Source organism: Anguilla anguilla, chromosome 16 (assembly GCF_013347855.1).
Source record: "Anguilla anguilla isolate fAngAng1 chromosome 16, fAngAng1.pri, whole genome shotgun sequence".
Classification (NCBI taxonomy): Eukaryota; Metazoa; Chordata; class Actinopteri; order Anguilliformes; family Anguillidae; genus Anguilla; species Anguilla anguilla.
In genome coordinates this window covers 33226904-33254502 of record NC_049216.1, presented here as the reverse complement: position 1 = coordinate 33254502, position 27599 = coordinate 33226904, and the positions used below count along the sequence as shown (strand labels likewise).

The 27599-nt window shown below is 49.2% G+C and overlaps 1 protein-coding gene across 3 annotated transcripts; it reads left to right on the top strand.

Moving 5' to 3' along the window:
* Nucleotides 1-4782: 4782 nt before the first annotated feature.
* On the top strand, nucleotides 4783-27429 carry LOC118215217 (caprin-1-like). 3 transcript variants are annotated; one of them, XM_035395744.1, is made up of 19 exons: nucleotides 4783-4920; nucleotides 6744-6914; nucleotides 9700-9762; nucleotides 9926-10012; nucleotides 10991-11229; nucleotides 12807-12889; nucleotides 14217-14381; nucleotides 16187-16239; nucleotides 17516-17596; nucleotides 18180-18359; nucleotides 19125-19233; nucleotides 19355-19416; nucleotides 19509-19619; nucleotides 19867-20013; nucleotides 20298-20451; nucleotides 20942-21145; nucleotides 21577-21683; nucleotides 22437-22503; nucleotides 25153-27429. In XM_035395744.1, the coding sequence occupies exons 2-19, from the start codon at nucleotides 6744-6746 to the stop codon at nucleotides 25215-25217; spliced, it is 2148 nt and encodes a 715-aa protein (XP_035251635.1). In that variant the 5' UTR covers nucleotides 4783-4920; the 3' UTR covers nucleotides 25218-27429. The 3 variants fall into 3 exon arrangements, with proteins under 3 accessions (XP_035251635.1, XP_035251634.1, XP_035251636.1); XM_035395743.1 differs by lacking the exon at nucleotides 4783-4920 and adding an exon at nucleotides 5449-5606 and having other exon boundaries at nucleotides 25153-26728; XM_035395745.1 differs by lacking the exon at nucleotides 4783-4920 and adding an exon at nucleotides 5458-5606 and having other exon boundaries at nucleotides 6694-6914.
* The last annotated feature ends 170 nt before the right edge of the window (nucleotides 27430-27599 follow it).

Genomic DNA, 27599 nt, shown 5'->3' with positions numbered 1-27599 from the left:
GGACTGTACAGACCAGGCTTTGGATGAACAGGAAGTGGCAGCAGATGAAGCTGGCTGGCGGCGAGGGTGGGGGGAACTGCCACTATGCCATCCTGACTTCCTGGCCACTCCTGTTGCCCATCTCACTGGATTCTGATTGGCTAACTGGCTCCAGGTGGCTGGAGGTGATAGGAAAAAGGATCAGGGTTTGGTGAGTTCTGCCAAAACTCCATCACACACAGTGGCCTGTCCATCACACACAGTGCCCCGCCCATTATACACACAGTCCTGCCTGTCATTCAAGTGTCCCGCCCATCACACACACTATGCCAATAGAACGCACTGTCCCGCCCATCACAAAAAGTCCTCTGCCAATCATTACCAGCACACTCTGTGATTGGTGGAGCTCCTCTCTGATACTCTGTGATTGGCCTCTGTGGTTTCTATGTGGAAAGAAAGAGCTGGCATTCCTGTCATAGTGCCTGCTTTATTATCCCTGGTGTGCACCCGGAAATGGGAAACTTTCAGCGGTAGGTCATTTAGAGATTGTTCTGCAGTGGTGTAACTTCCTGTTTTGGCTATTTAGGAATTTATGGGTTTGCATGTGATCTCCCAGACAAGGGTGGGAGGTAACATGGAAAGTGTCGCCTGAAAGGAAGTAGAAGGCAGGACGAGCCAATCGGCCGCTGCCCTCTCAGTCTCAGAAGGCTGGAAGAGCCAATCGGCCGCTGCCCTCTCGGTCTCAGATGGCAGGACGAGCCAATCGGCCGCTGTCCTCTCGGTCTCAGATGGCAGGACGAGCCAATCGGCCGCTGCCCTCTCGGTCTCAGAAGGTGTGGCTCTGCCCATATTAAAAAGGAAAAGGTTTTGTGGCTTTGCACTCCGTTGTCTGTTAGTACAAGACCTGGCAGAGCATCACCAGGGAAGAGCCTCAGTGCCTGATGATGTGTATGGGTCAGGCAGTCATCGAATGAAAGGGATTTTCAACTAAGTTCTAAATATGTTGACTTTATTTAAGATTATATTAATTTGTCTGATTACTTTTGGACCCTTAAAATGGGGGGGGGGGGGGTGGACTATATATAAAAAGGCCTATAGTTTCTACACAGATTACTAGATATAGTAGTAAGCGCATTAACCCCGTATTTGTTGTTTCACTTCAGAACCAATGTGCTGGAGTACAGAGCTGAAAACAACAACGAAGACTGTGTCACTGTCCAAGTAGTTATGGACTGTTCACCTCTTACAGTACTAAAGACTAATCTGAAAGATCTCTTCACAAGATCGGTCTTCAGTCTGCGTCTTTAGCCCTGTCTAATTTCCTGTCAGGAGAGGCCAGCTCATCTTGTGTGCTGGGGGGGGGCTCTCTGATAGGGCGAGCTCTGACACAGCAATAGGATGGCCAGTGCTTCCTGCCTGATTTAAAGCAGGATGCTCATTGGGAAGATTGCAGACATCTGCAGCTCCTTCACGTCCACCGCCACCCTTCCCCACTCCCCCCTCTCTGTTCCCTCCCCTTGTTTCTCCACTTTCTCTCCCCTCACTGACTCTGATGTTTCCCAGCTCCTACTCTCCCACCGCCGTACCACCTGTGCTCTTGACCCCATCCCTTCCTCTCTCCTCCAGACTGTCACACCTGACATCCTCCCGTTTGTCACCTCCCTTGCGAACTCCTCCTTGTCTTCTGGATGTTTCCCCTCTTCCTTCAAGCTGGCCCACATCACCCCACTGCTGAAGAAGCCCACTCTGGATCCCTCCGTCATCCAGAACTACCGTCCTGTTTCTCTTCTCCCTTTTTTTATCCAAAACAATTGAACGAGCTGCTTCTAACCAACTCTCCTCTTTTCTCTTGCAGAACAACCTCCTAGACCCCCACCAGTCCGGCTTCAGACCTGGCCACTCGACAGAGACCGCACTCCTCTCGGTCAGTGAGTCGCTTCACGCCGCACAAGCAGCCTCCCGTTCGTCCGTCCTGATCCTCCTAGACCTTTCTGCTGCCTTCGACACAGTTGACCACCACATCCTCCTGTCCTCCCTGGCAGCTATGGGGATCTGTGGCACAGCACTAAACTGGATCGAGTCCTACCTCTCCGGTCGCTCCTTCCATGTCGGCACCTCGCCCCCTTGCCACAGGAGTTCCCCAGGGCTCAGTCCTTGGTCCCCTCCTGTTCTCCCTGTACACCCAATCTCTTGGTCCTGTAATCTCTGCCCATGGTTTGTCTTATCACCGTTATGCCGATGACACCCAACTCTTTCTCTCCTTCCCCCCCTCTGACACACAGGTCTCCGCTCGCATCTCTGCTTGCCTGAGGGACATCCAGAGCTGGATGGATAACCACCATCTTAAGCTGAACCCAGGTAAGACAGAGATGATCTTCATTCCTGCTCCATCCTCTAACCTCCTTGACTTTTCTATTTCCCTAGGGGACACCGTGGTGTCATCATCACCCACTGCCAAAAACCTTGGAGTGGTGATGGACAACAGACTGTCCCTCTCCCAGAAAATCGCGGCGGTGAGTCGAACGTGCAGGTTCTTCCTGTACAACATCCGGAGAATCCGCCCCTTCCTCACCACCTACGCAACCCAGCTCCTGGTTCAAGCGATGGTCCTGTCCCGCCTGGACTACTGCAACTCCCTGCTGGCTGGTCTGCCAGCATCCGCCATCAGACCCATGCAGCTCATCCAGAATGCTGCAGCTCGTCTGGTCTACAACCTCCCCAGACATTCCCATGTCACCCCCCCCGCTCACTGACCTCCACTGGCTGCCTGTTATGGCTCGCATCAAATTTAAGACTTTGGTGCTTGCATACCAGGAGGCTAAGGGGTCAGCACCAGGACACATCCAGAGGATCATCAGACCCTACACACCAGCCAGACCTCTTCGTTCTGCCACCTCTGGACGCTTGGCACCTCCCCCTCTTCGTGTCTGTACTTCCCGTTCACGTCTGCTGTCTGTCCTGGCCCCTCGCTGGTGGAATGACCTTCCTGTGGCGGTCAGAACAGCAGAGAATCTGACTACCTTCAAGAGCAGGCTAAAGACTCATCTCTTCAGGCTGCACCTCTCCCCACCCCTCTCTAGCCTCTAGTTTAGCTCTACTCTATGTACCTAGTTAGGTTAATGCGATCTCGTTAGTTTTGTATTTGGCAGGATTGTTTTGTTTGATTCTGATTAGGCAAATGTGATTTCAGTGCTAGTTTTGTACTTGGCAGGATTGTTTTTGTTTATTTGCTGAACAGGTTACCCTACAGGGTTGGAGTCCTGATCTATGTGGTCACTTCTGGCACTACGATCTTTACTTCACTCTAGTGTGTTTTTCTGCACCTCTGCACTTTGAACTGATGCACTTGTTGTACGTCGCTCTGGATAAGAGCGTCTGCTAAATGCCTGTAGTGTAATGTAATGTAATGAGGTCCCCTGCAGCTCTGGTTGATAACAACCGTTCAGAGAATGGTGTTCAGCCAGTTCAATTCTAACTCATTTTGGATCAGTATCTACACTGTGAATTAAGAGAACATACAGGCCAAAGCTGTAGTAGCCCCAGCCAAGTCCATAGATGTAATTTCAACTTTGGGGAGTGGGGGACACAATAATAGTACCACCTAATACAACATGATAATATTGGGGGGGGGGGGCATTTGATGTTGGTCCACTCCCAATATTATGCATCTATTACGGCACCTAACTTTATGTTGTAGGTTTATGTATTTATAACTACTAAGTCAGTTATGTATTAACTGCTACTATCAGTTGTGAACCTAATGACTTGCCGTCCGCTGTGTTATCTGAACCAGTGTGTAAGCACGTATGTGAGTCACTCTGGATAAGAGTGTCTCTTAAATGCCTGAATTTATGCAAAGTTTTAAGAAGAACCGAGGCAGGCAGTGTTGTGTTTCTCTAATATAAAGACGTAGGATGGCCTGGTTGTCTCTCTGAAGAAGAGCAGGTTGCGGAAATGAGTCACTCCGTGAAAAAAGGAGCTTTTCCTGCAGGAACCTCCCTTAATCAGCATTGTCCCTCTATGAAAACACCCCTTCAAGAGAGGAGCACTGCGAACATGTTAACTACTTCCTGTATTTCACTGATGCAAAAACTGCAGTCAGGAGGCACAAACTACGCCAGTGCAGTCAATTGTCTTGAGTGTCAATTTTTATTTGGGGAATAAAGTGCTGATGGTGAAACACTCTGTACTGATGTCTTTAAACTCTAACAGGATGCAAAATATGAAATGTTTTTGGGAAAATCAAAGAAAATTTTGTTTTGTCAAATTGCACTTGTCATGAACATTGAATGGGCAACATTGAGGATTGACTACAACTAGTTTCAATTCATTTGTGTTGTAATATGCTTGTGTCATTTTGCGTAAAATTTAGTCTATCGTCATCAATAAATCACTCATGACCCAGACCTTTAAATTCTAATGTGGTCCTCTCGTCCCAATCCCAATATATCTCGCCTTATTATTTTTTGTAATCAATAAACCGCTACTGCCATCTTCTGGCTGAAAGTGCTCAGTGTAACTAAGAATACCGGGGACAGTAATCCTATATTGTTTCCATGTATTTCACAACTATCTCGGTAAATCTGAAACATTTTACAGATCGAAGTCCGAATTTTAAATTATAGTTTAAAAAATAACAGAATAAGTTGCGAATATGGGCTTTTTAAACAAATGATTTTTTTTCCGTTAATACAACATTGTCGAACATCAAATTGAAAAAAAGAGAACCACTGACGGCTTTGTTCATCCTTACTTTTCTTTTTACTGTTGAGCCATTATAACAGATGAGCCATTATTCTTGAAATGACGTCAGTGTTGTCAAGCGCCTGGTCTCTTTTTGTTTAATCTCTGGCCTCGCAAACAGCTTGTTTCTGGCTTTTGCGCTTCGTCAAGTACTGCTTCCACGTTTCCTCAAAAGTAGCTAGACACTGGTTTAGCAAGGTAATTCGAGCGTAAATTTGGGAATTAATTCATGCAGATTCTCCAACTTTCCTAGTGGTAACTTTATGCTCGTTTATAGTTATGCATACTAGGCTAGCTATTTGTCTGAAGCACTCAGTCGTTAAAACTAGCTAGCCAAAGTCGTTATTAACCTGTAAGCTCAAATATTTGCAAAATAAATGTAGATGTGATGGCAATAATTCTTCTCGTGTAAACTGCTAAAAACGTGTGCTAATTTTGCTCTTTTGTTAGGTAGTTAAGTAGCCAGGCTACATCTCCTCCGTCTAGCACGCTACGCCTGGAACTTCTTCGTCAGCGTGTAGCTATTGCGCTAATACTGGTAAATCGTACACAGTAATAACGGCAGATGCATGTTGAATGTGTTGTCTTGTGTTAGCCTCGTCTTTTTTAAATCGTTAGCTAAATTAGCAGTTAGGTTTCTCGCCGGCAGCTGAATTGTCTCCCTACATGAACTCAGGCAAATCCAGGACCGCTACAGAAGGGGCCCTTCCGCCGTATAAAATGTCACTGCTCTGGTTGGTCTCTCTCAATTGTCGGTGAGGCCGGCGGGCGGATCCCACATAATATAGAAATAAGAAGATAAAGTAACTTAGCACAAGCCTAGGATTTTTTTTTATTTCTTAAACGAATACTTTGATCCTTTGTGGACTCATAGAGCCGAAAAGGTAAGAAAACGGAAGAAAAAGGCATCGATAGTTAATAACCCGAAGGAATTCCCACGCCAGCAATGCGATGCTAGCGCTACCGAGGCTGGCCGGACACCCACCCAAGAGAAAAAAATACTGCCGGTCGATGTGAAACGTTGTCCTTTTCGGATGGTTATCGAGGACTGGCAAATCTTTGGTCCGATACTAGTTTGTAGTTTTCACTAGTTTAATTTTTCATTTTATCAACTAACACTACCGTGTGGAGTAAAATGCGCCGGGTAGCGTCATTACATATGGCTAGCAGCTGCGGGTTTGGGTTTCCATGATAAAGCGTTAGCCTCAGCTATCGGTAGCTCGTGAACCGGGAAATAAGCAATAATTTGCAATAATATAATTATTAAATATCACATTAGCCTCTGTTCTTAGTTGGTTAATTGTAGTTCGCTGCTTTAGATGCCATTAGATTCATTAACCAGCTAACGAGTTGGCTTGCTGACACAGGCCAGGCCGGGGAATAAATTAACATTATCCGTGTGAATAGCTCGCTATTTGGGGTCTTCAAGGACAAATATTTCAGAGTTATCTAATGTTACCCTGGCAACGTTAGCCTAGCGAACACCCCAAAAGAACCGTTTAACTTGTTGTGCTAGTTGAGGTATGTTGGTCACACAAACACAGTTCTGATGTCTGCTTTAACTAAGTTAGAAATTGGACAGTGATTTTTTTTCTCTCTTTTTCCGCTCAAACCGCTATTATGATCAACAGGAAGGGTCGTTTTTTAAATGGCTGATGTTTATCTTGATTCCAGCCCTGACTGCCTTTTAAACGGCTGCAATCTTACCCGAGATCGATCCGGACCTATTCTTAGAAAACCAGGACACTTTCTTGTATCTTGAGCAGAGACTGCAAAAGTCTGTCAAAGGGGGTGTATGTTCACAACGACACTGTACACACGCTCACGCAGACACACACACAGACACACACAGTAGGATCCACGTTGATGCACAGACACAGGTGGCCAATGCGACATGACGCAAGCGGTGAAATCTGCATTCGGCTTCCTCGGTCTCAGCAGTTGATCCCATTATTTTCCCCACCAATGCAGATATTTCTCCGCCTCATCCCTGTTCTCTCCACGCTCCCCCGTGTCCACAGATGCCCTCAGCGATGATTGGCAACAGGACCGTTCAGTCCTCAAGCCCAGACGTGGGGTCCGCTCCTGTCCAGTTCACCATCGCAGGCCAGTCCTCCGGAGCCCAGACCGAGGCCATGAAGCAAGTGTTAGGTGTCATCGACAAGAAAGTCCGAAACATGGAAAAGAAAAAGGTGAAGCACGCCCCTTGTCATTAATTCTATATCGACACCCATCTGGAATCGCGTTTTGTACTCCTGTACTGGCTTGGGGGTCGTGATGCACCCCAGTCAATGGGTCCAATTGCTGGGATGTCTTTGTCCTGCTGTCATTTCTCAGGGGAGCGGAAGGTATCTGAAACATGTCCTGTTGACGGCACTCTTCACTGCGGGTGATTTATTGCTTAGGACTGAAATTATGATGTTGTTGCATGTGGATACGATGGCTAACTGGAAGGTTGTAGTTCTGTGGGGTATTTGCCCTGAATTTGGCCATTCACCATGTGAATGAAGCCTGCAAGGTTTGGGGCATGTCTGCAAGACCGTGAATTCAGGTGTACCTAGCCAACTTCAAGCCATTCCCTGTGTTGACACTAGCCAGCTTTTTTCTTCTTCGAAATCCTGAACAGGGAAATAATACTGGAACAGGCTTTTATATGGACATGATTTTCGTGACCTAGCTAAACATTAACTTTGATGTTAGCGCTTTTGACCCACCGTTATGTGGCAAACAAGCAAGTTGCATTGCACTGGTTATAAAGTGTAATGGCTATACACTGTCCGTATGTTTATTAATAGAGCAAACGTGTTATCGTTAAACTTTTTTGTTGTCATTAAAACATGTTTTCTGCAATACAGCGTGGAGATGTTGGTGTAGCATGTTAGCGAGCCAGTATTTCAGTTTTAAAATTTCTGTTTGGTCCGTATCGTTCTGTATGATTTTACTGTTGGTCGCCTTTTCTGACGTTTGTCCCGCTGTTTTGATGATTTGTTCATGGAAGTAGAATAAAGTGCCGTGGTCTTGTTGAATCATCCTTGATCGTTTCTTTGTTTACCGTTTGGCTAACGTCGGGCAAGTGCAGTTTTCTATACTCCGAAAACAGGCCCGGATCTGGGTCTAGGGCTGCGCCAGCCTGTTTACCGGATAAATGATGATGCAAAGCACGTTACATTCGACACATCGTCTTTGTGCGGAAATAACAACCCCTTAGGGCTGCATGTGCGTTCAAGGCTGGATTATAGAGCTGCGAGTTGAAACGCGTGCACCGAAACCAACATGGCGGACGGGGAGCTGAGCGGTGCTTCGGTCTGCCGAGATAGGCTGTAAGATAAAACACGCACACTTCACACCGACACGCGGTCGCCGTTCTCTTTTCAGTCAGTGTTGCTTCCGCAAATATTGGTGTTGGGGAAATATTTTACTTCAACATTGCGACGGCCGCTTTGTTAGTTTGCTTGTTTTGGTTCGTGTAAAACAGCGGGGGCTGCGTCCTTATTTCCGACAGATGCTGAGCTTTACCTCTTCAGCGTTTAGTCTGGAATCGGTTTTCCTCCTATAAGAGAGAATATCAGCAGCCGGTTGACCGCGCATATGTTCCTGAGGGGGGGTGCGTTCATATTTAGCTGTGGGGCAATTTCGCATTGCAACAACAGTGGGACAGGTTGGATTTAAACGGAGTGATTCAGGGGTTAGTTTGAGCCTCGTGGGTTGGATGAACACATGTTCTCTGCAGCACTATTGCAGAATATTGGATTTTGGCCTGCTCGTAACTTCCACTGGGGAAATATGTCTGCATTCTGCCTCCTTCTGAGTCTGGCATCCCAGTGCTGTGTGTCCTCTTCCTGTCTGCGGTTCCATAAACTCTGTCTTCCCTCTTCATCCCAGAGGGGCGGGGGGGGGGGGGTGTAATTGGAACAAATAAGCTTAACTCCCTGTAGTTTGCCGTTTGCTACAAAAGCAATAGTGTCAGCCGTGTAATGTGTCCCAGGATGTACACCGTCTGAGTGGGTTCCAGTGTTTTAAAATTAGGTCTCGATGCAGGAGTGTCTCGGTAATGCAGCTTGGCCCGATTGATCGATATTCGAGTGTTTTCACGCCCTGTAACAAGCGCTAGTTTGAACCAAGGCGTGACCGTACAGTAAATCCGTTGTGTTTCAGCTGTTAATGAATTGATGTGTTCAGTTAAACGGGGTTCAGTTTGTGTCCGTTTTAATCTTTGGCCGAGGTTGCCGTGGCAGAGGCAATGAGGGAGCGTTTTTGGTGTCTCGCTGATAATTGCCCCCGCTCTGGAAAATGTCTCAGCGGAAAGTTCCCCAGAATCCGGGTCGATTTATTTTGTGTCCAGGAAGTTTGGCTTGTTTTTCAGCTTTTCTGTGCTGTCCAGATTTGGGCATGTTAATAAAGCCTGCTTTGTGCTCTGGTTGTACAGTAAATGCCATTTTCCTGCACATCACGCATTGGATTTGTCCTCCTCCTCCTTCCTGGATCTGCCCCCCCCCCCCCCCCCCCCCCCCCAGATGATCCATAAGCTGGGGGGCCCCTGAGGGCTTCCCCAGGCCAGAAAGTTTACATTTTCAGTTAAGCGCCCTGTTTCAACAGGGAAATTAATACCACCCCTTCACACAAATCTCCTCGCCTCTCTGTTCTCCCCCACGGGAGATTTGTGTTTCGGTTTTTAATAAGGGGAAGCTGGTATTTGCCTGCCGCTGCGAACCTCCAGGACCTGATAAGTTCTGCTCTGGGTTTTGGTTATACGCTTTGTTGTACGTCGCTCTGGATACGAGCGTCTGCCAAATGCCTGTAATGTAAATGTAATGGGTGCTCTCTCTCTGTCGCCTGGCTACTGAGCCCTTTTCAGATGTGGGATGGATCTGAAATTGGGACGATTGTGTGAAACAAGTGTGTGCGGAGCTGCGTTTTGCAGTGGGGAGAGTGAAGCTCTGCACTCTGGCCTCTTACACGCTACGCTTTCCCCCACAGGGCAAGCTGGATGACTACCAGGCTAAGAAAAACAGAGGAGAACGCCTCAATCAGGACCAGCTGGTGAGTGTGAAGTGTGTGTGTGTGTGTGTGCGGGGGGGGGGGGGGGGAGGGGGGGGTTCTACAGTGTATTCTTGACCTGTGGGCTGAATCCGGTTCATGTGTCACAGCAAAACATGCCCCCAAAAACATTCCTCTGCATTTCTGTTCCTCTGTTCTTCTGCAGGAAGCCTTGGCCAAGTTCCAGGAAGTGACCAATAACCTGGAGTTTGCTCGGGAGCTGCAGAAGAGCTTCCTCGCGTTGGGCCAGGACGTGAGTACCCACGAACGCCGGTCTGTGCCCGTGTCTGTAATTCGCACGAGGTCCTGTCTCGCCCCTGAGTTCACATGGGACCATCGCTGTGGGACAGCGACGGACACGGGCAGCCTCCAGATTTTCATTCGTTTTTATAGTTCGGTTTTCCCAACTCTGCCTCGTCTTTGGCATTTGCAGGTCACACGTTTTCTATTATAAAACACAAACCAATAGGAGAAATGTCTTCTGTTAATCTGGGTTTACATCAGAGGTGGGCTAGGCTTTATTTAATCTCACTTAATCTGCCAAATCATGTGTGGTGTGAGATTTTGGCTGTTCCTCGATAAGCCTGTGATTGGCGGCTGGAAGCTGTTCCTGTTACATTACATTTATTTGGTAGACTCTTTTATCCAAAGCGGCGTACAATAAATGCATACCAAAGGTCACTGGAACAACTACAAAACACAGGTCCAATAAGGTACAATACTCATTTCGTACTGTTATTCATAGCCATGCACACATTTAACATTACTCTGACCTAACCTTCACACAGTGAACATTACTCTGACCTAACCCTACACTCAGTTCACACAGTGAACATTACTCTGACCTAACCTTCACACAGTGAACATTACTCTGACCTAACCTACACTCAGTTCACACAGTGAACATTACTCTGACCTAACCTTCACACAGTTCACACAGTGAACATTACTCTGACCTAACCTACACACAGTGAACATTACTCTGACCTAACCTTCACACAGTTCACACAGTGAACATTACTCTGACCTAACCTGTGCTAAGTCAAACTGTGTTGCCTGTGTGAAGCATTTTGGTGTGTGCGGCTGATGGAGCTGTCTGTGCCGTTTGGCGGAAATTCGAAGCTGAAAATGCACAGGCCCCGCCCCGGTTAAACGGTGACTGTTTTTAAGCTTCGACGGATTTTATTTTATTTTATTTTATTTTATTTTATTTTATTTTGTCGCCGGGCAGATCCAGAAGGCGGTGAAGAAGGCTGCGCGGCGGGAGCTCCTGCAGCGGGAGGAGGCGGAGCAGAAGAGGCTGAAGACCGTGCTGGAGCTGCAGTTCCTATTGGACAAGCTCGGCGACGACTGCGTCCGGGCGGAGCTCAAGCAGGGGGTTGGCTCCTCCCACCTGCTCACGGACGCCGACCTCGCCGCCCTCGACGAATTCTACAAGCTGGTGGGACCCGAGAGAGACCAGAGCATCAGGTCAGGGGGTTGGGTGTGGGTGTGGTGGTGGGTCGGCGGGGAGGGTGGGGGGGGTGTTTTGGGTAGGGACGGGCCCTTGTAGTATAGTTATTGCATCACATCTTCATAATGTCCAGTGTCACAGGTGCATGAGGACTTGGGTCGTAATCATTATTTTAATTTGTACGGCGTCCTGTACTCTTGTTTGACTGACAGGGCGGCACTTGATACAGTTCTGAGGAATCCGCTGATAAGCTTGGCCACCACAAGTGAACTTTGTGCTCAATGTTATTGATTCATCGAAGAGACGTTAATGTAGTTCATCAGACCTGGACTGCTGAGACCTGTGAAGAAGCAAAAGCCTAATGTCTTAAGGCTGTTTTTTTTTTTTTTACTTCTGCGTGGTTTGCGTTGTGTGTGGCGCTCACGAACGGGCAGAGCGTTTATACTTGTGCAGCATGCTGGCCATGTAATAAGATTCGGGTATAAAGTATTTTTAAATATTTGTTTATTGATTAAAGTATGCCGGTATCGTCAAACTTCTTTGGCTAGCTTCTAATCAAACCGCTCTGTATTGTGTCAAATTCAAGACAGGAGGTTGACTCACCCTGTTTGACTGAGTGTTATACCCCCTTATATCACCGGTTTACCAATCATCATCTGTGCGGTATATGTGGGCGGTGGTTGCTAACTACACACTTAAGTTCTTGGGGAAGTACAGCAACAAAAATGGGCGACATAGCTCAGGAGGTAGGACCGATTGTCTGGCAGTCGGAGGGTTGCCGGTTCGATCCCCCGCCCTGGGCGTGTCGAAGTGTCCCTGAGCAAGACACCTAACCCCTAACTGCTCTGGTGATTGAGAGGCATCAATTGTAAAGCGCTTTGGATAAAAGCTCTATATAAATGCAGTCCATTTACCAGTCCAAGGTGGATGTGGTCTCCAACCTTCGCGTCCGCTTCACATGCAGTACAGCAAAGGGGCGACATAGCTCAGGAGGTAAGAGCGGTTGTCTGGCAGTCGGAGGGTTGCCGGTTCAAACCCAGCCCTGGGCATGTCGAAGTGTCCTTGAGCAAGACACCTAACCCCTAACTGCTCTGGTGATTGAGAGGCATCAATTGTAAAGCGCTTTGGATAAAAGCTCTATATAAATGCAGTCCATTTACCATTTACAGCGCCTACTCAGACCCAGTCTTGCGTGTGTTCTGCAGGAGTAGAAAACTGGACCTCAGACCCTCACGTTGTGTAATCCACCATCCCTGGCTGCAGGGCAGCCGTCTCAGGGAGTTGCCCGGGACTCCCATGAGCCACTGCTCTGCTCTCGTGCCCAGTTTTGCTATTTTTACTCCAGAGGTGGTCAGCAGAACTTCCTCTGTGCCCTTATGCTACCAGAATCGTGTGCGACCCCAAACGGGTACTGCGACTCAGTATGAATGGGCGAGGAGAAAGATGTTGGCGATGTGCGTGCGTCTGTGAGAGCTGGCAGTTCAGCAGAATTGAAATGTAGACCGTGAGGTGAAATGAGCTCTGATGTCTGTGTGTGTAACATGGCTGATGCCGGTGAGGTCCAGAGTGTCTGACGGATCTGTTTCTCCCACAGGCTGGCTGACCAGTATGAAGAGGCCTCTCAGCACTACTTGGAGCTGCTGGAGGGGAAGGACAAGGCCGTGGCTGGAACCACTTGTAAGTTTGCCCCCAAAGAGCTCAACTAGCCTTCAGTATACGGCCCCTGTGATTGGTTGGGAGTGGCAGCGTCTTCTGGACTCTGATTGGCTGGGAGTGGCAGTGTCTCTCTGACTCTGTGATTGGCTGGTAGTTGCAGTGCCTCAACGATGCTGTGATTGGCTAGGAGTGGCAGCATTGCATGTGATGCCAGCCTTTTGAGTTCCGTCAGGACTGCTGGAGGAGGAGAGCAATGAGATTTTTTCAGTTTTGATTGATTCATTCATTTTTGTGTTTTTGGGTTTTTTTTTCCCCCCCTCTCTTGGTCTCATTGTCTTTATGCACAGGCCTAATGTTTAAAGGGGGTCTTTTCATTTTATGGCTCTTGACTGGACAGGCTGGTGTTCTATAAGCGATCCTGTCCTGTGCCCCCTCCCCCCCCCCCGGGATGTCCTGGCAAGGCGCCCTCCAGCGCTCTCCAGAATGGGGCACCCCCACCGCAGGGCAGCCCGTCCTGAGGGAGGGGCACTTAGCGGGTGATCATGTAGGGAGCTGCAGTATAAATATAAATTCGCCCAGTAAATGGGGGTTGGCAGAGAGTCTGAGTGTCAGAGAGGGGTGGGGCGAGGCTGGTGCTGTGCCTAGGCAGCCCGGGGGGGTCCAGCTGTGATGCATGGACTGTGAAAAGCCTGGACTGGACAGCAGCGATGTGGGGGAGAGGGCGAGGGAGGGGGGGGGGTGCTCATTTTTAGAGGAGTCTGCTGAATTCACATTAGCAGGATTTTCGTGGCCAGGCGGTGAATTCCGGCAGAGAAGCGGAAGAGAAACTGGATCTGCAGCGCTGCCAAGAACGTGTGAGAACAGAATTAGAAAGGGGGGGGAAAAAAACCACAAACGCTGTCCTAGAGAATTACCCTGGGACGTTTTTTGTTTTGTAGTGATAAGAGCGCATTCTTAGTAGTGCATTTTACAGAACTGGGTTTCCATTGAGGTGACTGGGCGGGCATGGGGCAGTCCAGGTGCAGGTGAAGTGGGGTACGATGTGGATGGGGTGCAGGTACGGGTGGGGTGTGGTACAGGTGCCGGTACAGGTGAAGTGGGGTGCGATGTGGATGGGGTGCAGGTATGGGTGGGGTGCGGTACAGGTGCTGGAACAGGTGCAGTGGGGTGTGGTACAGGTGCGGTACAGGTGCAGGTACAGGTGCAGTGGGGTGTGGTAAAGGTGCAGTGGGGTGCGGTACAGGTGCAGTGCGGTACAGGTGCAGTGGGGTGTGGTACAGGTGCAGTGGGGTGCGGTACAGGTACAGTGCGGTGTAGGTAAAGCAGCCCGTACTCTGCCCCTCCCCAGATAAAGCCCTTAAAGAGACCCTGGATAAGCTGCTGTCCAGCGGCTACTTCGACAGAGCTCACTCTGACGGAGCGCACCAGAACGGACTGTGTGAGGAAGAGGAGGAGGAAGAACAGCCAGCAGCAACAGAGTCGCCTGAGGCAGAGGAGCGGCCTGCACAGCCAGGTAAGAGGGCTTTAATCTCTCTCTCTCTCTCTCTCTCTCTCTCTCTCTCTCTCTCTCTCTCTCTCTCTCTCTCTCTCTCTCTCTCTCTCTCTCTCTGTCTCTCTCTGTCTGGATATTGGTCTTTATTTTTCACGACTGCAGTTTACACACTGGTCACAGGGCTCTTTGGTGTAGACATTGTTCAGAGTGGATGAACAAGACCTAAAACCTCCAGCTGAGCCATTGTGGAGGGAAACTTTAAAAGGTGGCTGAGCAGTAAGAAAATGGAAAATTCATAAAGGAAAAAAAGGATGTATGCTTAAATTAGCTGGTGAAATCACACACACCCACAGCAGAGATGAACGTGAGGTTCTTGTCGATCGAGCCACGATTGCAAGAAGAGCATTTGGAAGGGAACGTGTTTCTAGGGACCGACAGGACCCTTTGAGGCTCTTACCATGGTCTTAGTGTGCTGCTGATTTAGTAGTGAAGAAATCATTTACCTCCAGCAGTTAATAGCAGTGAAAACTGCCAACTCGGAGTGAATCGCAAGCCCCAACAAGGATACAAACACTGCCCTGAGCTCCACTTCCTCACACCTGCACATGTTTACGTGCTGTTTGTGACGCTGAAAATATAGGCCTGATAATGAACTTTGTTTGTTTGTTTCATACGTTAAATGCACGCACGGTGCTTCGCATTTGGGGACGGGAATAAAAGCAAAGTAAAACGGACAGGCCACAAGATTGCACAATAAATACGGTTGTAAAATGAGGAAATTAACACAAGGCAGGGACAAAAATTGAGAAATGAAATGAGAAATGGGCTGTCAAATAAATGAAAATAGAAGTGAAGCCCCCCGTGTAGCCTTCTGAGTAATAAGGAAAGTGTACTTAGCCTTCAAAAGGTCGATGTCAGTGTGTTCATCAGATTCCCTGGCCATGCAAGGGTGAACACTGTAAGGACCGTTTCTATGCAGGTCAAGATGTCATTTGCAAGAGGGTTTCACAATGGTAATATTTACATAATCGGTAAATGTGTTCAGTGCATTTCCAGATGTCCTGTGAGGTGCATTGCCTAGTTGGAAAGAGGCTACCTGTTTGCGATATATTTTTATATTTAACTTTGTCCTGCTGCCAGCTGCTTTTGGAGCTGCTGTCACATGCGCTGGAACACACTGATTTAATGTGTCAGCGTAGTGCCAAAGCCAAGTGGAATGGAAGTCTTGTTACGTAGACACCCACCATTCAGGGGGAGTTTCTTATTTTTATTTAACCAGGAATTCCCCTCCGAGATTGAAACCTTTTACAAGGGGGGGGCTGCAGTAAAACGCAGGTACCTGACAAAGACGGTTGACTGGCAGTCGGAGGGTTGCCAGTTCGATCCCCCGCCCTGAGCATGTCGAAGTGTCCCTGAGCAAGACCCCTAACCCCTAATTGCTCCCAATTACTTGATTGGTACCTTGCAGGGCAACCTTTCACTGTTGGTGTGTGTGAATGGGTGAATGAGAGGCATCATTTGTAAAGCGCTTTGGATAAAAGCGCTATATAAATGCAGTCCATTTACCATTTACCATGTACCTGACAAGACGATTGACAATCAAGTATCAGGCATCAAATGGGGAGTGAGATGGCAGTGTAACAGAAATGATAGTGCACAGTGGAGGGCAAAGAAAGCAGTAGCATGCTTCAGTCTCTGAGCCATGAATTGCACGTGTTAAATCAGCGGCTGAAGTTAATTAGTCTAGTTTAGGTGTTTTATTGTAGTTGGGGTGTGTGCAGCTGGCTGTGCCTGGCAGGTGTAACTGAAACGTGCTCTCCCTGCAGAAGCTGAGGCTGCTGAAGAGTACACAGAGCAGATCGAGGTGGAGTCCACCGAGGTGAGTCGCGCTCCTGTCCCGTTCGCTAGCTCTCTGTATCCCCCCCCACTATGTCTGTCCCCACTCTGCCTACACCCCCCCCCCCTCCATTCCTGCCCTCTCTGCCTACCCCTACCCCCCTGCCTGCCCTCTCTGTGAGAAAGGCGGGGAATCGACATCCCTCAAATCTGATTGGTTATCAAATTGGAATTTCCCTGACCAAATAGAGCCCCGGTGACCAAATGGACAGGCCATTATTTGTCTGGAGTGACCGACTGTTGAGGTCGATTTGCACAGCACCTGTCTGGATGGGTTAGCCTCATCAGTAGCTCCATAAAGTTGGACCAGACAAGCATGGCTAACTCTCACGTAACCACGCATAAATATAAGGAGGAGGGTGTTTGAGGCTAGGTCGCTAGTAAAACGCAGGGTGTCTGTGGGGACGCTGTTGAAGGCGATACGCCCGGTGTGCTGGCGTTGATTTAAGCTCATGCCACATGGACACTGGCACGCGAGGCAGGACCGGTGAGGTTTAGTTTTAACGATGTGCAATTTGATCTCTGGCACATGCCAGCGTGCGCTCAGCAGGGCTGTTTACGGGCTCTGATTGGTCAGGCAGGCACTGCAGCGTCCTGCACACAGGCTCTGATTGGTTAGGCAGGTGCTGTATCGTCCTGCACACAGGCTCTGATTGGACAGGCAGGCGCTGCAGCGTCCTGCACACAGGCTCTGATTGGTTAGGCAGGTGCTGTATCGTCCTGCACACAGGCTCTGATTGGACAGGCAGGCGCTGCAGCGTCCTGCACACAGGCTCTGATTGGTTAGGCAGGTGCTGTAGCGTCCTGTGCACGGGTTCTGATTGGTCAGGCAGGTGCTGTAGCGTCCTGCACACAGGCTCTGATTGGACAGGCAGGTGCTGTAGCATCCTGTGCACAGGCTCTGATTGGACAGGCAGGTGCTGTAGTGTCCTGAGCACGGGCTCTGATTGGTCAGGCAGGCACTGTAGCGTCCTGAGCACGGGCTCTGATTGGTCAGGCAGGCGGTGTAGCATTCTGCTCGCGGGCTCTGATTGGTCAGGCAGGTGCTGTAGCGTCCCGTGCATGGGCTGTGATTGGTCAGGCAGGTGCTGTAGCGTCCCGTGCATGGGCTGTGATTGGTCAGGCAGGTGCTGTAGTGTTCTGCACGCTCGGCCCCGGACCCCTGGGGGTAACCACGGCAGCGGCGCTCAGGCCTGCTGTTTCTCGTAACTGATCGCCGGCTGTCGCCATGGTGACCAACGTGTTCCTTCCTTTGGCAGTTTGTAAACAGACAGTTCATTCCAGAAGCTTCCTACGGCAGCGAGACGGAACAGAGGGACGAGTGGAGCTCAGAAGCGGAGGTACTGCTCGTCTCTGGATTGATTAATGTGCCTGGCAGACTGTGCTATTCACGCAGGTGTTTCTCCTCCCTGATTTCTGGCTGCTCAAATGGGTGTTTCAGCGCTCATTATCACAACTCTCCCCTATCGCTGTAATCCCAGCTGACTGGACTCCTCCTGTCTCTCAGAGGTGCTAGAGCCAATCGAGCGTCGCCTTGCAAGACATTTGATTTGATAACAGATTGGGGCCCGTATTTCCACGAGTCGTGCCTAAACAGGATGAGCCCCAGTAGCCTCTGCAAATAATGAACATTTTTTTATCTTCACTTTCATAAGGGAAGTGTGTAATCCTTGCTAAAATCTACACCAACATTAAGAAACAGAAGTGGGAATTTTAACCTTATGAAATCAAGATCCCAGGCTAAAATGATATTTGAAAAAGGTTCATTCCAAATAACAAACCTTTCTCCTGGCTACCCACACTCCCAGTAAATGCATTTTACACTAGTAAAGCAGCTTTAATTGTGATTGGATCTCATGGTCCAATAGCGCGGGGCCTGTTGTCATTGTGGTAGTGTAAATTGGCTCCGCCCACCCCTTTCAGATGGTCAGTGCCATCCAGCAGCAGCAGGCTCCACCCACGCAGTCGGCCCCGCCCCCCGTGGCCCCGGAGCCCCACCCACTGCATTCGGCGAGCCCTGTGGCCCCTGCCGATCCCGTGGTCAGAAAGCAGGCGGTGCAGGACCTGATGGCTCAGATGCAGGGTCCTTACAACTTCATGCAGGTGTGTACCACTCACACCACGCGCGCGCGCACACACACCCCATGCACTCACAGTACGCACCGCACACATACACACACACACACACATACACGCGTGCACTGCACATACTGTGCACTGTGGATCTGACTCTTATTGGTGCCAAAGCACAGCTAAGCAGCTCAGTTTGCTCACAGGACTGCTGCAGAGTCGTCACAACACATTTTAACACGTTACCTTCCTGTGGGCTCCAGACCATATTAATGATTTATTATACAATTATACATATAATTTAGAAATAAAGTTCTGATGTATATTTCATGGAGGCCTGGTATCCAAGCATTGGACCCACACAGGAAGTAGTGAGCTTACATTTATTTATTTACAAACACTAGTTATTTCCTGTGTCATACTAATGTGTGAATACATCAGTCTGTATTAAACTGTTAGGAACCTTGGTGGAAGGCATTCAGCTGTTGACCGGGCAAAGATTGTTGGTTCACAAGATGCTCTGCTCCATATTCTTACCGTTGAAAGGTCCTGCCTCTGTCCTTGAAGCCGAAACATTGCGCTCTCTTCTTCTGAAAGTTTTAAGCGGTGGTACCAAGTACAGCACCGGGGCAGTGAATGTTCTGCACTGTAATACAGCAGCCGAGCCTCCTGCTCCTGACCGGTACCCCCCCGGGTGGAAGAGAGGATTGAAGGACCCAGACAGGATGGAAAGACAGGAAGGCTGGAGTTGAGTATCTTGTGTGCGTGTGTGTAATCTTTCCTGCCTCTGATTCCCAGGATTCCATGCTGGAGTTTGACGGACAGGTGCTGGACCCGGCCATCGTGTCGGCGCAGCCAATGAAGGCGGGGCAGAGCATGGAGCTCCCGCAGAGGGTGTGCCCTCCAGGTGAGTCCTGCTCCGGGCGTGTCGTTTGGGCCGCGGCCCGTTCTGCGTGTTGTGAAAGGCGTCGGGTCTCCGCTTGCTCTGACGCTGAAATGTTCTGGTTCTGGTTCTGGTTCTGGTCCAGTTCACCCGGAGTCCCGGCTGACGCAGCCCGGTGCCGTGCCGGTCCTGACCGAGACGACGCAGGTGCGGTGGCCTTTCATAGCGCTCGTGTGGATGTGCTGCTGAAATCCGGAACATTCTCCAAACCCACTCCCTCACTCTCTCTCTCTCTCCAGGTCCCCATGGTCTCCTCCACACCCGAAGCGTTCTCTACAGTAGCCCCCCTTTATCAGCCCCCCCTCGCCACAGACCCTCGGCCGCAGACGGACCCCATCGACCCCATTCAGGTCAGCGTGCTGTCTGTCTGTCTGTCTGTCTGTCCGTCCGTCTTCCGTACCCAGGATGTAACAGTTGGGGCTGTGTGTGTGTCTGTGTAAGAGAGTGTGTGAGTGTGTGCCAATGTGTGTGTGTCTGTGTAAGAGTGTGTGTGTGTGTGTGAGTGTCTATGTAAGAGAGTGTGTGAGTGTGTGAGTATGTGAGTTTCTGGTGTGTAACGGTGTCAGTGTGGGTAACCCGCGCCCCGCCCCCCCCCAGGCCTCCATGGCGCTGTCGGCAGAGCAGCCCCCCGCCCCCTCGCCCCTGCCCTCCGCAGCGCAGACCCAAGCGTACCAGCCTGTCTCCAAACCCCTCCACAGCGGCGGCATCAACGTCAACGCCGCGCCCTTCCAGTCCATGCAGACGGTACCGCAGCAGTGCCCGCCTCGTCCACTTCCTCTTCCTGTCTGCGCAGGAAGTGACTGGGGAACAGCTCATCTACTCTTTTAACTGGAGGGGGAGGGTTTGACAGGTTTAGTGTTCAGGGTTAATACGTTTTGGGCGATTGATTCATGTGGGTGTTTCTGTGGGGTGTCTGCTGGTTACACAGTTCAGTAGTGAAGAGTAGATTTTCAGTCCTGTGTTTCTTTGTAATATATATCTGAGATGATCGCTGTGTCTGAGTGTGACCCTGTCCCTCCCCCCCCCAGGTTTTTAACCTGAACGCCCCGGTCCCCCCCGCCGATGAGACGGACCCCCTGAAGCAGCCGGGGCAGTACCAGGGCGGGTACGCTCAGGGCTTCAGCGCTCAGACACAGCACGCCGTGGACCCCCCCGAAATTCAGCCCGACCAGCTGCAGTCTGGTGAGCAGGGGGGCGGGGGCGGGGGCGGGGCCGGGGTCAGGCTGACTGACAGCTGTGGCTGTTGCCCTGTTTCTGCTTCCTCGGGTTGTGATTGGTGGGACCGCTGGGCCTGTGTGATGTAAAACATCCCAGTACGCACGCTGATCTGGGATCAGTTGGCCTTTCTAAGCCCAAAGCAGAAGCCAGTCTGTTTGTTTCTAATGGGAATCACTCAGAACACAGAGGAAGCCTGCAGTTTAAGCTGTGCCGTGTTCTTACAGGATGTGTTTGTGTTCAGCTGCCGTCAAATTAAGACTAGACATGACCTGGCGGGCAGCGTGGAGAAACTCTCATTCCTCTGTGACCTAATGATGTGTCTGAGTGACACTGAAAAAGCATTAGAGACCCTAAAATGGACGTCCTCTCTGACTACTGCGTATGTTTGGGATGGGGGGTATCTAATCTCTGCCTCTCTCTTCCCTCTTGCCCCCCCCCCCCCCCCCCCCCCCAGTTGTTGGTGCCTTCCACAGCCCAGACCAGTCCCTCCCCAGCGCGGGGGGGCCCCAGGCCCTGTCCCAGCAGGCTCAGCAGCAGGGGGCGGCGTTCGGCCGGCCGGGACAGTCCTTCTACAGCAACAGGGCCATGACCCGGGGGAGCCCCCGAAACTCCCGCGGCGTCCTCAACGGCTACCGGGGCCCCGCCAACGGGTTCAGAGGTGCGCCTACCCCCCCACCCTAACCCCCCCACCCTAACCCCCGCCTCCTCCCAGGGGGTACCAGAGAACCCACGCTGATGTTTTAAGGGTTAGCGTCCTGGAGTTTGGCCTGGAGTTTAAACCTGCAGAAACGCGAGTTCTCCATTTACCCAGGGAGTCTGAGATCTGCTGGATCTGTGGGTTTTTATTATTTTTATGAATGTGTTAAAGATCAGCAGTCTCCACAGAAGAACAGGATCTGTGGGAGACCTGGGCTGAATGTTTAGTCCCTTAGATAGCAGAGGAGTAAAACAGAAATTTCTGTGGTTTGGTTGCTAAGAGGCTTCGTGTGAAGGCTTCTCCTGGAGTGAGTTGTGAGCCGAGCGATATGAGACATGTACACGGTGCAGGAGGTGGGGGCTCTAACCGTGGAGGGGGGGTCTGTTTTCCAGGCGGATATGACTGCTACCGGCCTCCCTTCTCCAACACGCCCAGCAGCACGTACGGCCAGCCCCAGTTCAGCTCCCCCAGGGACTACCCCAACAACGGCTACCAGAGGGTAAGCTCAGCCTGGCACATTAACCAATGAGCTCAGGGTAAGCTCAGCCTGGCTCATCAACCAATGAACTGAGGGTTACACCCACGCCTCACTCAACCAATGAGCTGAGGGTTACACCCACCTCTCAAGCATTAACCAATGAGCTCAGGGTTACACCTACTTCTCACTCAACCAATGAGCTGAGGGTTCCCCTCTCCCTCACTGTTTAACCAATGAGCTACGGGTTACACCCACTTCTCACTCAACCAATGACCTGAGGGTTAAACCATTCAAGCTTATGAGCCTGTAAGCTGAGGGTTTACACCCACTCCAGCCCCCTCCTGACACTGTACAAGCCTGTGTGTGTGTTCTGTCAGTGGTGCTAATGCTAATGTTTCTGTAGCGTGTGTGTGTGTGTGTGTGTGTGTGTGTGTGTGTGTGTGTGTGTGTGTGTGTGTGTGTGTGTGTGTGTGTGTGTGTGTGTGTGTGTGTGTGTGTGTGTGTGTGTGTGTGTGTGTGTGTGTGTGTGTGTTCTGTCAGTGGTGCTAATTTTTCTGTAGCATGTCTATAACGTGTGTGTGTGTGTGTGTGTGTGTGTGTGTGCGCGTGTTCTGTCAGTGGTGCTAATGTTTCTGTAGCGTGTGTGCGTGTGTGTGTGTGTGTGCTGTCAGTGGTGCTAATGTTTCTGTAGCATGTCTATAACGTGTGTGTGTGTGTGTGTATGTGTGCGTTCTGTCAGCAGCGCTGAGGCTAATGTCCGTTCTGTCTCCGCAGGACGGGTACCAGCCCAACTATAAGCGTGGATCTGGGCCGGGTCAGGGCCCTCGAGGTTGCTCTCGAGGTAATGCTCCAGTGATCCGATCCTAAACGACGCGCAGGCTTCCGCCACATTGAACATTCACAAATTCACACCGCTTTTGCCCCGCCCCTGCCCCTGCCCCCCCTCTTTTTTTTCTGCGCCCCCCCCCCCCCCATCAGTGGTATCTTCCCTGCCTCTCTCTGATCAAACTGTGTCCTGCTTTGACGAGGATATATTTAACAGAATCTTAAATGTTTTAATGAGTCTGAGAAAGCCAAGCTGAAGGGCATCAGCGTTCCAAGATTTTAAGCAAGACTGTGTTTGAAACGAATAAATATTCCTGTAAACTTGAAAAGATTTTCATTAATTTATTTTTTTGTATAAAATAAAACGCAAAAAAAACCTGCCACTGCTGGTCCAATTACTGGGAGAAAATATATATGTGTGTACATATACATATATATATTTTGTTTTTTTTAAGTTTTTTTTTATTGCCCCACCCCTTTCCATTTTTTATTTTAAACCACCACTTCCCATTTTGATTCTAAACGCATTTTTCCTTTTTTTTTTTTGTTTTGTAACTTTAATAAAAACTCCCAGTTCCTCAGTTTGTAAATTGATGTTGCTTCTTGAGAGAAAGTTTCAATAAAGATGTTGCATTAACCGCTGTCTGCTGCTAGTTTCTTTTTGTCCCTGTGCTCTGTCCCTCTGTGTTTCCCCGCGTGCGCTAACGCTTGCAGTGCAGCCCGGGGCCTGCTTCTTCATGGGCGGGGGGTGAGCGGTCTGCTTTTCTCCCTGTCCTCTTCAGTTGCTCTGGCCTGCACCCTACCAAGATGCTCCTAAAGAGGGGGTACACCCCCCCCCCCTCCCTCCCCACAAAACCCCCCACCACCGCCCAAGGGAACTCTCATTTGGGTTGTGTTCGTTTGCTCCAGACACCGGTCAAATGCTTCAGAAACTGCCTCAGCTCTTTAGGCTCCAGCAGAACTCCTGCAGATCACTGACTGTTTTAAAAAGAAACTGCCGTCTCGATTATTAAGAACAAAACCTGTGACTGTTTCAGCACTTCTGCCGAGGAGTGGCAGGGGTTTTATTTAACCCCTGTTTAACCAGCATCTGGAGAGAGTGGAAACGAGTCGTGTGTGCATTTAACCCAAGTCTGGATTGGTTGTCCGCACGCTTCAGAAGGGGAAAGGATGGGTCCTTCATAAACTTTGCTTATTCTCACTTCACATCTAAAACTGTAATATTTCAGCTCTTTGTGCTTGGATCGCTTGCGCAACCGATCTCCAGCCAGCCCGACCCCCCCCCCCCCCCCCCCACCGGGTGAAACGCCGTTATTTACGCCCTTATTCCCCTTCTGCCCCGTTTCCCCAGAACGTCTCTGAACCCTCCAGCCCTTTGGCCTCTGCTCGCAGTTTGGGTTCATTTCAGGAAATTAATTCACTTGAGAATAAATAAATAAACTTTTTTAAAGTCCAGTGTATGTAGACTCGATGCTGTATGTTTTTTTTTTTTTATACAGCGTAATACCGTTTCAGATTTAATACTGATGTACTTTCTTTTTAACCATGAGCTCATCCGTGTCATTTTCCCTTCTGTCATGGTGGGGGGAAAAATGAAGAGATGGAAAGGCCGGGTTTCAGGTGTGGGTTGTGTCTCCAGGGTATTGGCTGTTTTGTAAAGAGTGGGTGTGGGCAAATTGTTTATTTTATTCATTTTTCATATTCACTTTGGTTAATGATTGCTCTGGCAGGTGTTCCAATTTCTTGTGGGTTTTGTTGTTGACTCTTGTGTGGATATTCCTACAGTAGTAGCCTATCCTGTAGCCATCTTCACACACAAAACGAAAATAATTTTTAGTCCATCAAACCCATTACTATTATGGCCAAACCAGGGTACTCCCTTTTTTTTTTTTTTTTTTTTTTTTGGTTGAAAATATTAAGCTTCCATTCAGTTGTGTGGCAACAGTCAGTAAAGAAGCTTTTTATAAGCATTTTCTCTTGCAAACATTTTAAATCTCTGTATATATTATATATATTGTATATATTATCTTTTTCATAAATGAAGCTGCACTTGACCTGTAAATGACCCCCCCCCCCCCCCCCCCCCAAACTCATTCCTAATGTTCGGTCCCAGCTTAACAACGGCCATTTGCCCAAAATCCAAGACCTGGGTTTGCTTTACAAAGCCTGTAGAACTCCAGAGCTGCACTTGGACATGTTTTTCTTGAAACCATCTTGGCTCTTGGCTCTGAATAAACAACCAGTTGAAGCTTAAACTTTGGAAAAAGCAACAGTTTGAACCAGAGGACTGTGTACACACTGCAGATCTCCACTGAACCAGAGGGGGGCGCTGATGAGTGAGAGACAGACGCCCTGCCGTCCTGGAATCCCTCGTCCAGGGGGATTTCTGTAGCACAGCCTCGGTTGGATCTGTCAAAACTGTCATGTTGCTTGTCGGGAGGCCCGTCTACAGAGGTGTTTCTGGCAGTTTTTTTTCCCTCAGAAATGAATATTAAGCTGAACTATTCTGTACGTGGTTACAGTATAATTAGTCTAGGGTGAAATGATGGGGCCTGACCAGGACTAAGCGTCAGTGATGTCATCATGCTGTTGCTTCTGCAGTGTGTTCCCAGAGACGTTAACTGACTGTGAACTAACTCTCGCTCTCTCTCTCTTTGGGTTACAGGTCGAGGGGGTCCATTCAGGCCCAGCAGGGGGATGTCCCATATGACAGCACAGCAGGCCAACTAACCCCCAAAATCTCCTTAACCCCCCCCCCTCCCCCTCCCCCTTTGCCTCCTACCTCCCACCCCTTGCACCCAAGAACTCCCCCCACCACCTACAGCCTATCCAGTATTGGCCTCTGTACTGAAGCCCTGATAGTTCTCCTTATTCCAATGTGTAGGGGCACTCCAAATTCCCTCGCCCCCCCCCTAAAAAAAGGACATGGTGAACTGCATGAAGGGGGGCAAAAGCTTGAAGTCTGTGAAGCCATAACCCCCCACCCCAGGTGTCTGTTTTTTCCAGCCCAAAGCTTTCCCATCATCCTTTGCTGTTTGTAGCCTTAAAGAACACCGACCTGGCAGCGGGTGACTCCTGTGCCTTTGCTAATGGCCGAAGCGCGGCGCGATGCTAGCTATCGTCAGCTGTACCGGGAGCAGGTTTGAGTGCCGTCTCGCCTGTGGCCAATCCAAGCGTGTGATCCTGGCCCCGCCTCTCCCTTGGAGCCCTCTGCCGCTTGGCGATGCACTGGAGGACGCCGTCGTGGACCACTGTCCCCAAACTGGACTTATTTACAGTGGACAGACGTTGGAACGAGGGAGTCTGAACCGTAGAACTGTTCACTGTGTCTGTGCTTCTGTGGTGAAGCGGAAAGAGCGGTTTAATGCGTGACTCGAACGCGGATAGTGTGGTTTAATGCCTGACTCGAACGCGGATAGTGTGGTTTAATGCCTGACTCGAACCCGGAAATTGTGGTTTAATGCCTAACTCAGACTGCTTTCTGAAAGCGCTTGTGGCTCGGAGACAGCACAAGACTGGAATCTGAGCATTCCTAAGGGAAATGAATCTCCACAAATATTCCTTTATTGAGGGGGGGGGGGGAAACACTCACGCTTTGCACATTTAGCAGTTCAAGAAGTCAAAACCGCTGTGCTGCTTCAGTCCCTGAGTATCCGCAGTTTCCCCACCACGACGGCAGTCTTTAGCGGCTAACTGTAGCCCTAGCACGGAGAACCCACGTGGTGGCCTACGTTTTTCTCTTTTTGGTAAAATTTCAATACTGAACCCGCAATTAGTTTTCGTTTTTTCCAACAGACTCAAGCGGTTTGTTCCCCCCCCCCAGCCTCCGGCATTCGTACTTCATTTAAAATGCCGATGAGTCAGGTTGGAAGAACTCCTTACAACAGTGGTTCTCAAACTCAGTGCCATGGAGGGCCGTGTGCATGCTGCGTTTTTATTCCAGCCTCAGATCTTGATTATATAATTAGTTCAATTATTTGCTGAATTAGGGATGCAGGTTTGCACATAGTGGTGATCCGACGTCTATGGTGGACCCGCATTGTCCAAATAAAAACTTGCTTATATTCTGTGCTTCAATGCAGTTACACGCATATGGCTGAATGAGTAATTGGACTCGATTAAGGCAGCATTAATTGGTTGGAATGAAAACCTGCATACACACGGCCCTCCACGGCAACGAGTTTTGAGACTACTGCCTTACAACATTCTGTACACTCTTTTTTCTGGAAAGAAAGAAAAAATAATTGTCACGTTTTCTCAACCTTGGTCCTGTGACGTGCAGGTGTGTGTATCAGTCCAGTCTTCCTCTTGATTGAAATAATCATCTCGATGCGAACTGGCATCTATCCAAAGCTCCCGAGTCTGCGGTTTGACTTGTAAATCTGTATGGATGGGTGTTCCCATGGGGCAGGGTTGAGTACCTGGTATACATATGGTCCTAATCTCGGATTAGATTATTTTTACCTGTTTTGAGCACTGTTGTCATCTGCTTTAGACATAGGCCGATTCACAGGAGTGTGTCTGTTTACATTTTAATTATGATAAATATAGCCATAGTTTGGGACAATCACATGCGCCTCCCCTCCCCACCAACACGCGGTTGTTTTGTTTTGTTTATGTGGATTAACTGTGTTTCCCCCTCTCGTTCATTATTACGGATGAAAAAAATATTCACTTAAACATTTTTTTATTGAAGGACACTTGATAGAACTGTGTTGTACAACAACTATTCAATGTTTTTCATGGGCCTTTGGAGACTGAAGACTGTATGCTTAAAGTAAACAGATTGTGTCATTAGACAAAAGTACCCAGGAGTTTTGCAGTGATGAAATGTGAAGATAGTATGAGAAATAAGAACTTGGATGTACTAATTCCTCCATCTACTAGCACAAAGTAATGTCAGATTACATGTACGTGTTATCTTTATTAACAAACTGCACAGGGTTATCTTTGTGATCCAGTGTGATCTGCTTCATAACCTACATCTTACGGACAAATTATGTCACTTCTCCTTGATTGCTGTTCGAAATGGTCTTATTTGGAATTCATAATCTCTCCATCTTGTGGTGTAAAGAACAATAAATATGTTTTGTATAATAATCTTGTGTTTTG

Excerpts from the sequence above, each read along its gene's own strand:
- LOC118215217 (XM_035395744.1), top strand. The coding sequence starts at position 6,744 with ATGCCCTCAGCGATGATTGGCAACAGGACCGTTCAGTCCTCAAGCCCA. Across the intron at positions 9,763-9,925 it reads GCCTCAATCAGGACCAGCTG|GAAGCCTTGGCCAAGTTCCA; the intron begins GTGAGTGTGAAG and ends GTTCTTCTGCAG. Across the intron at positions 16,240-17,515 it reads TCGAGGTGGAGTCCACCGAG|TTTGTAAACAGACAGTTCAT; the intron begins GTGAGTCGCGCT and ends TTCCTTTGGCAG.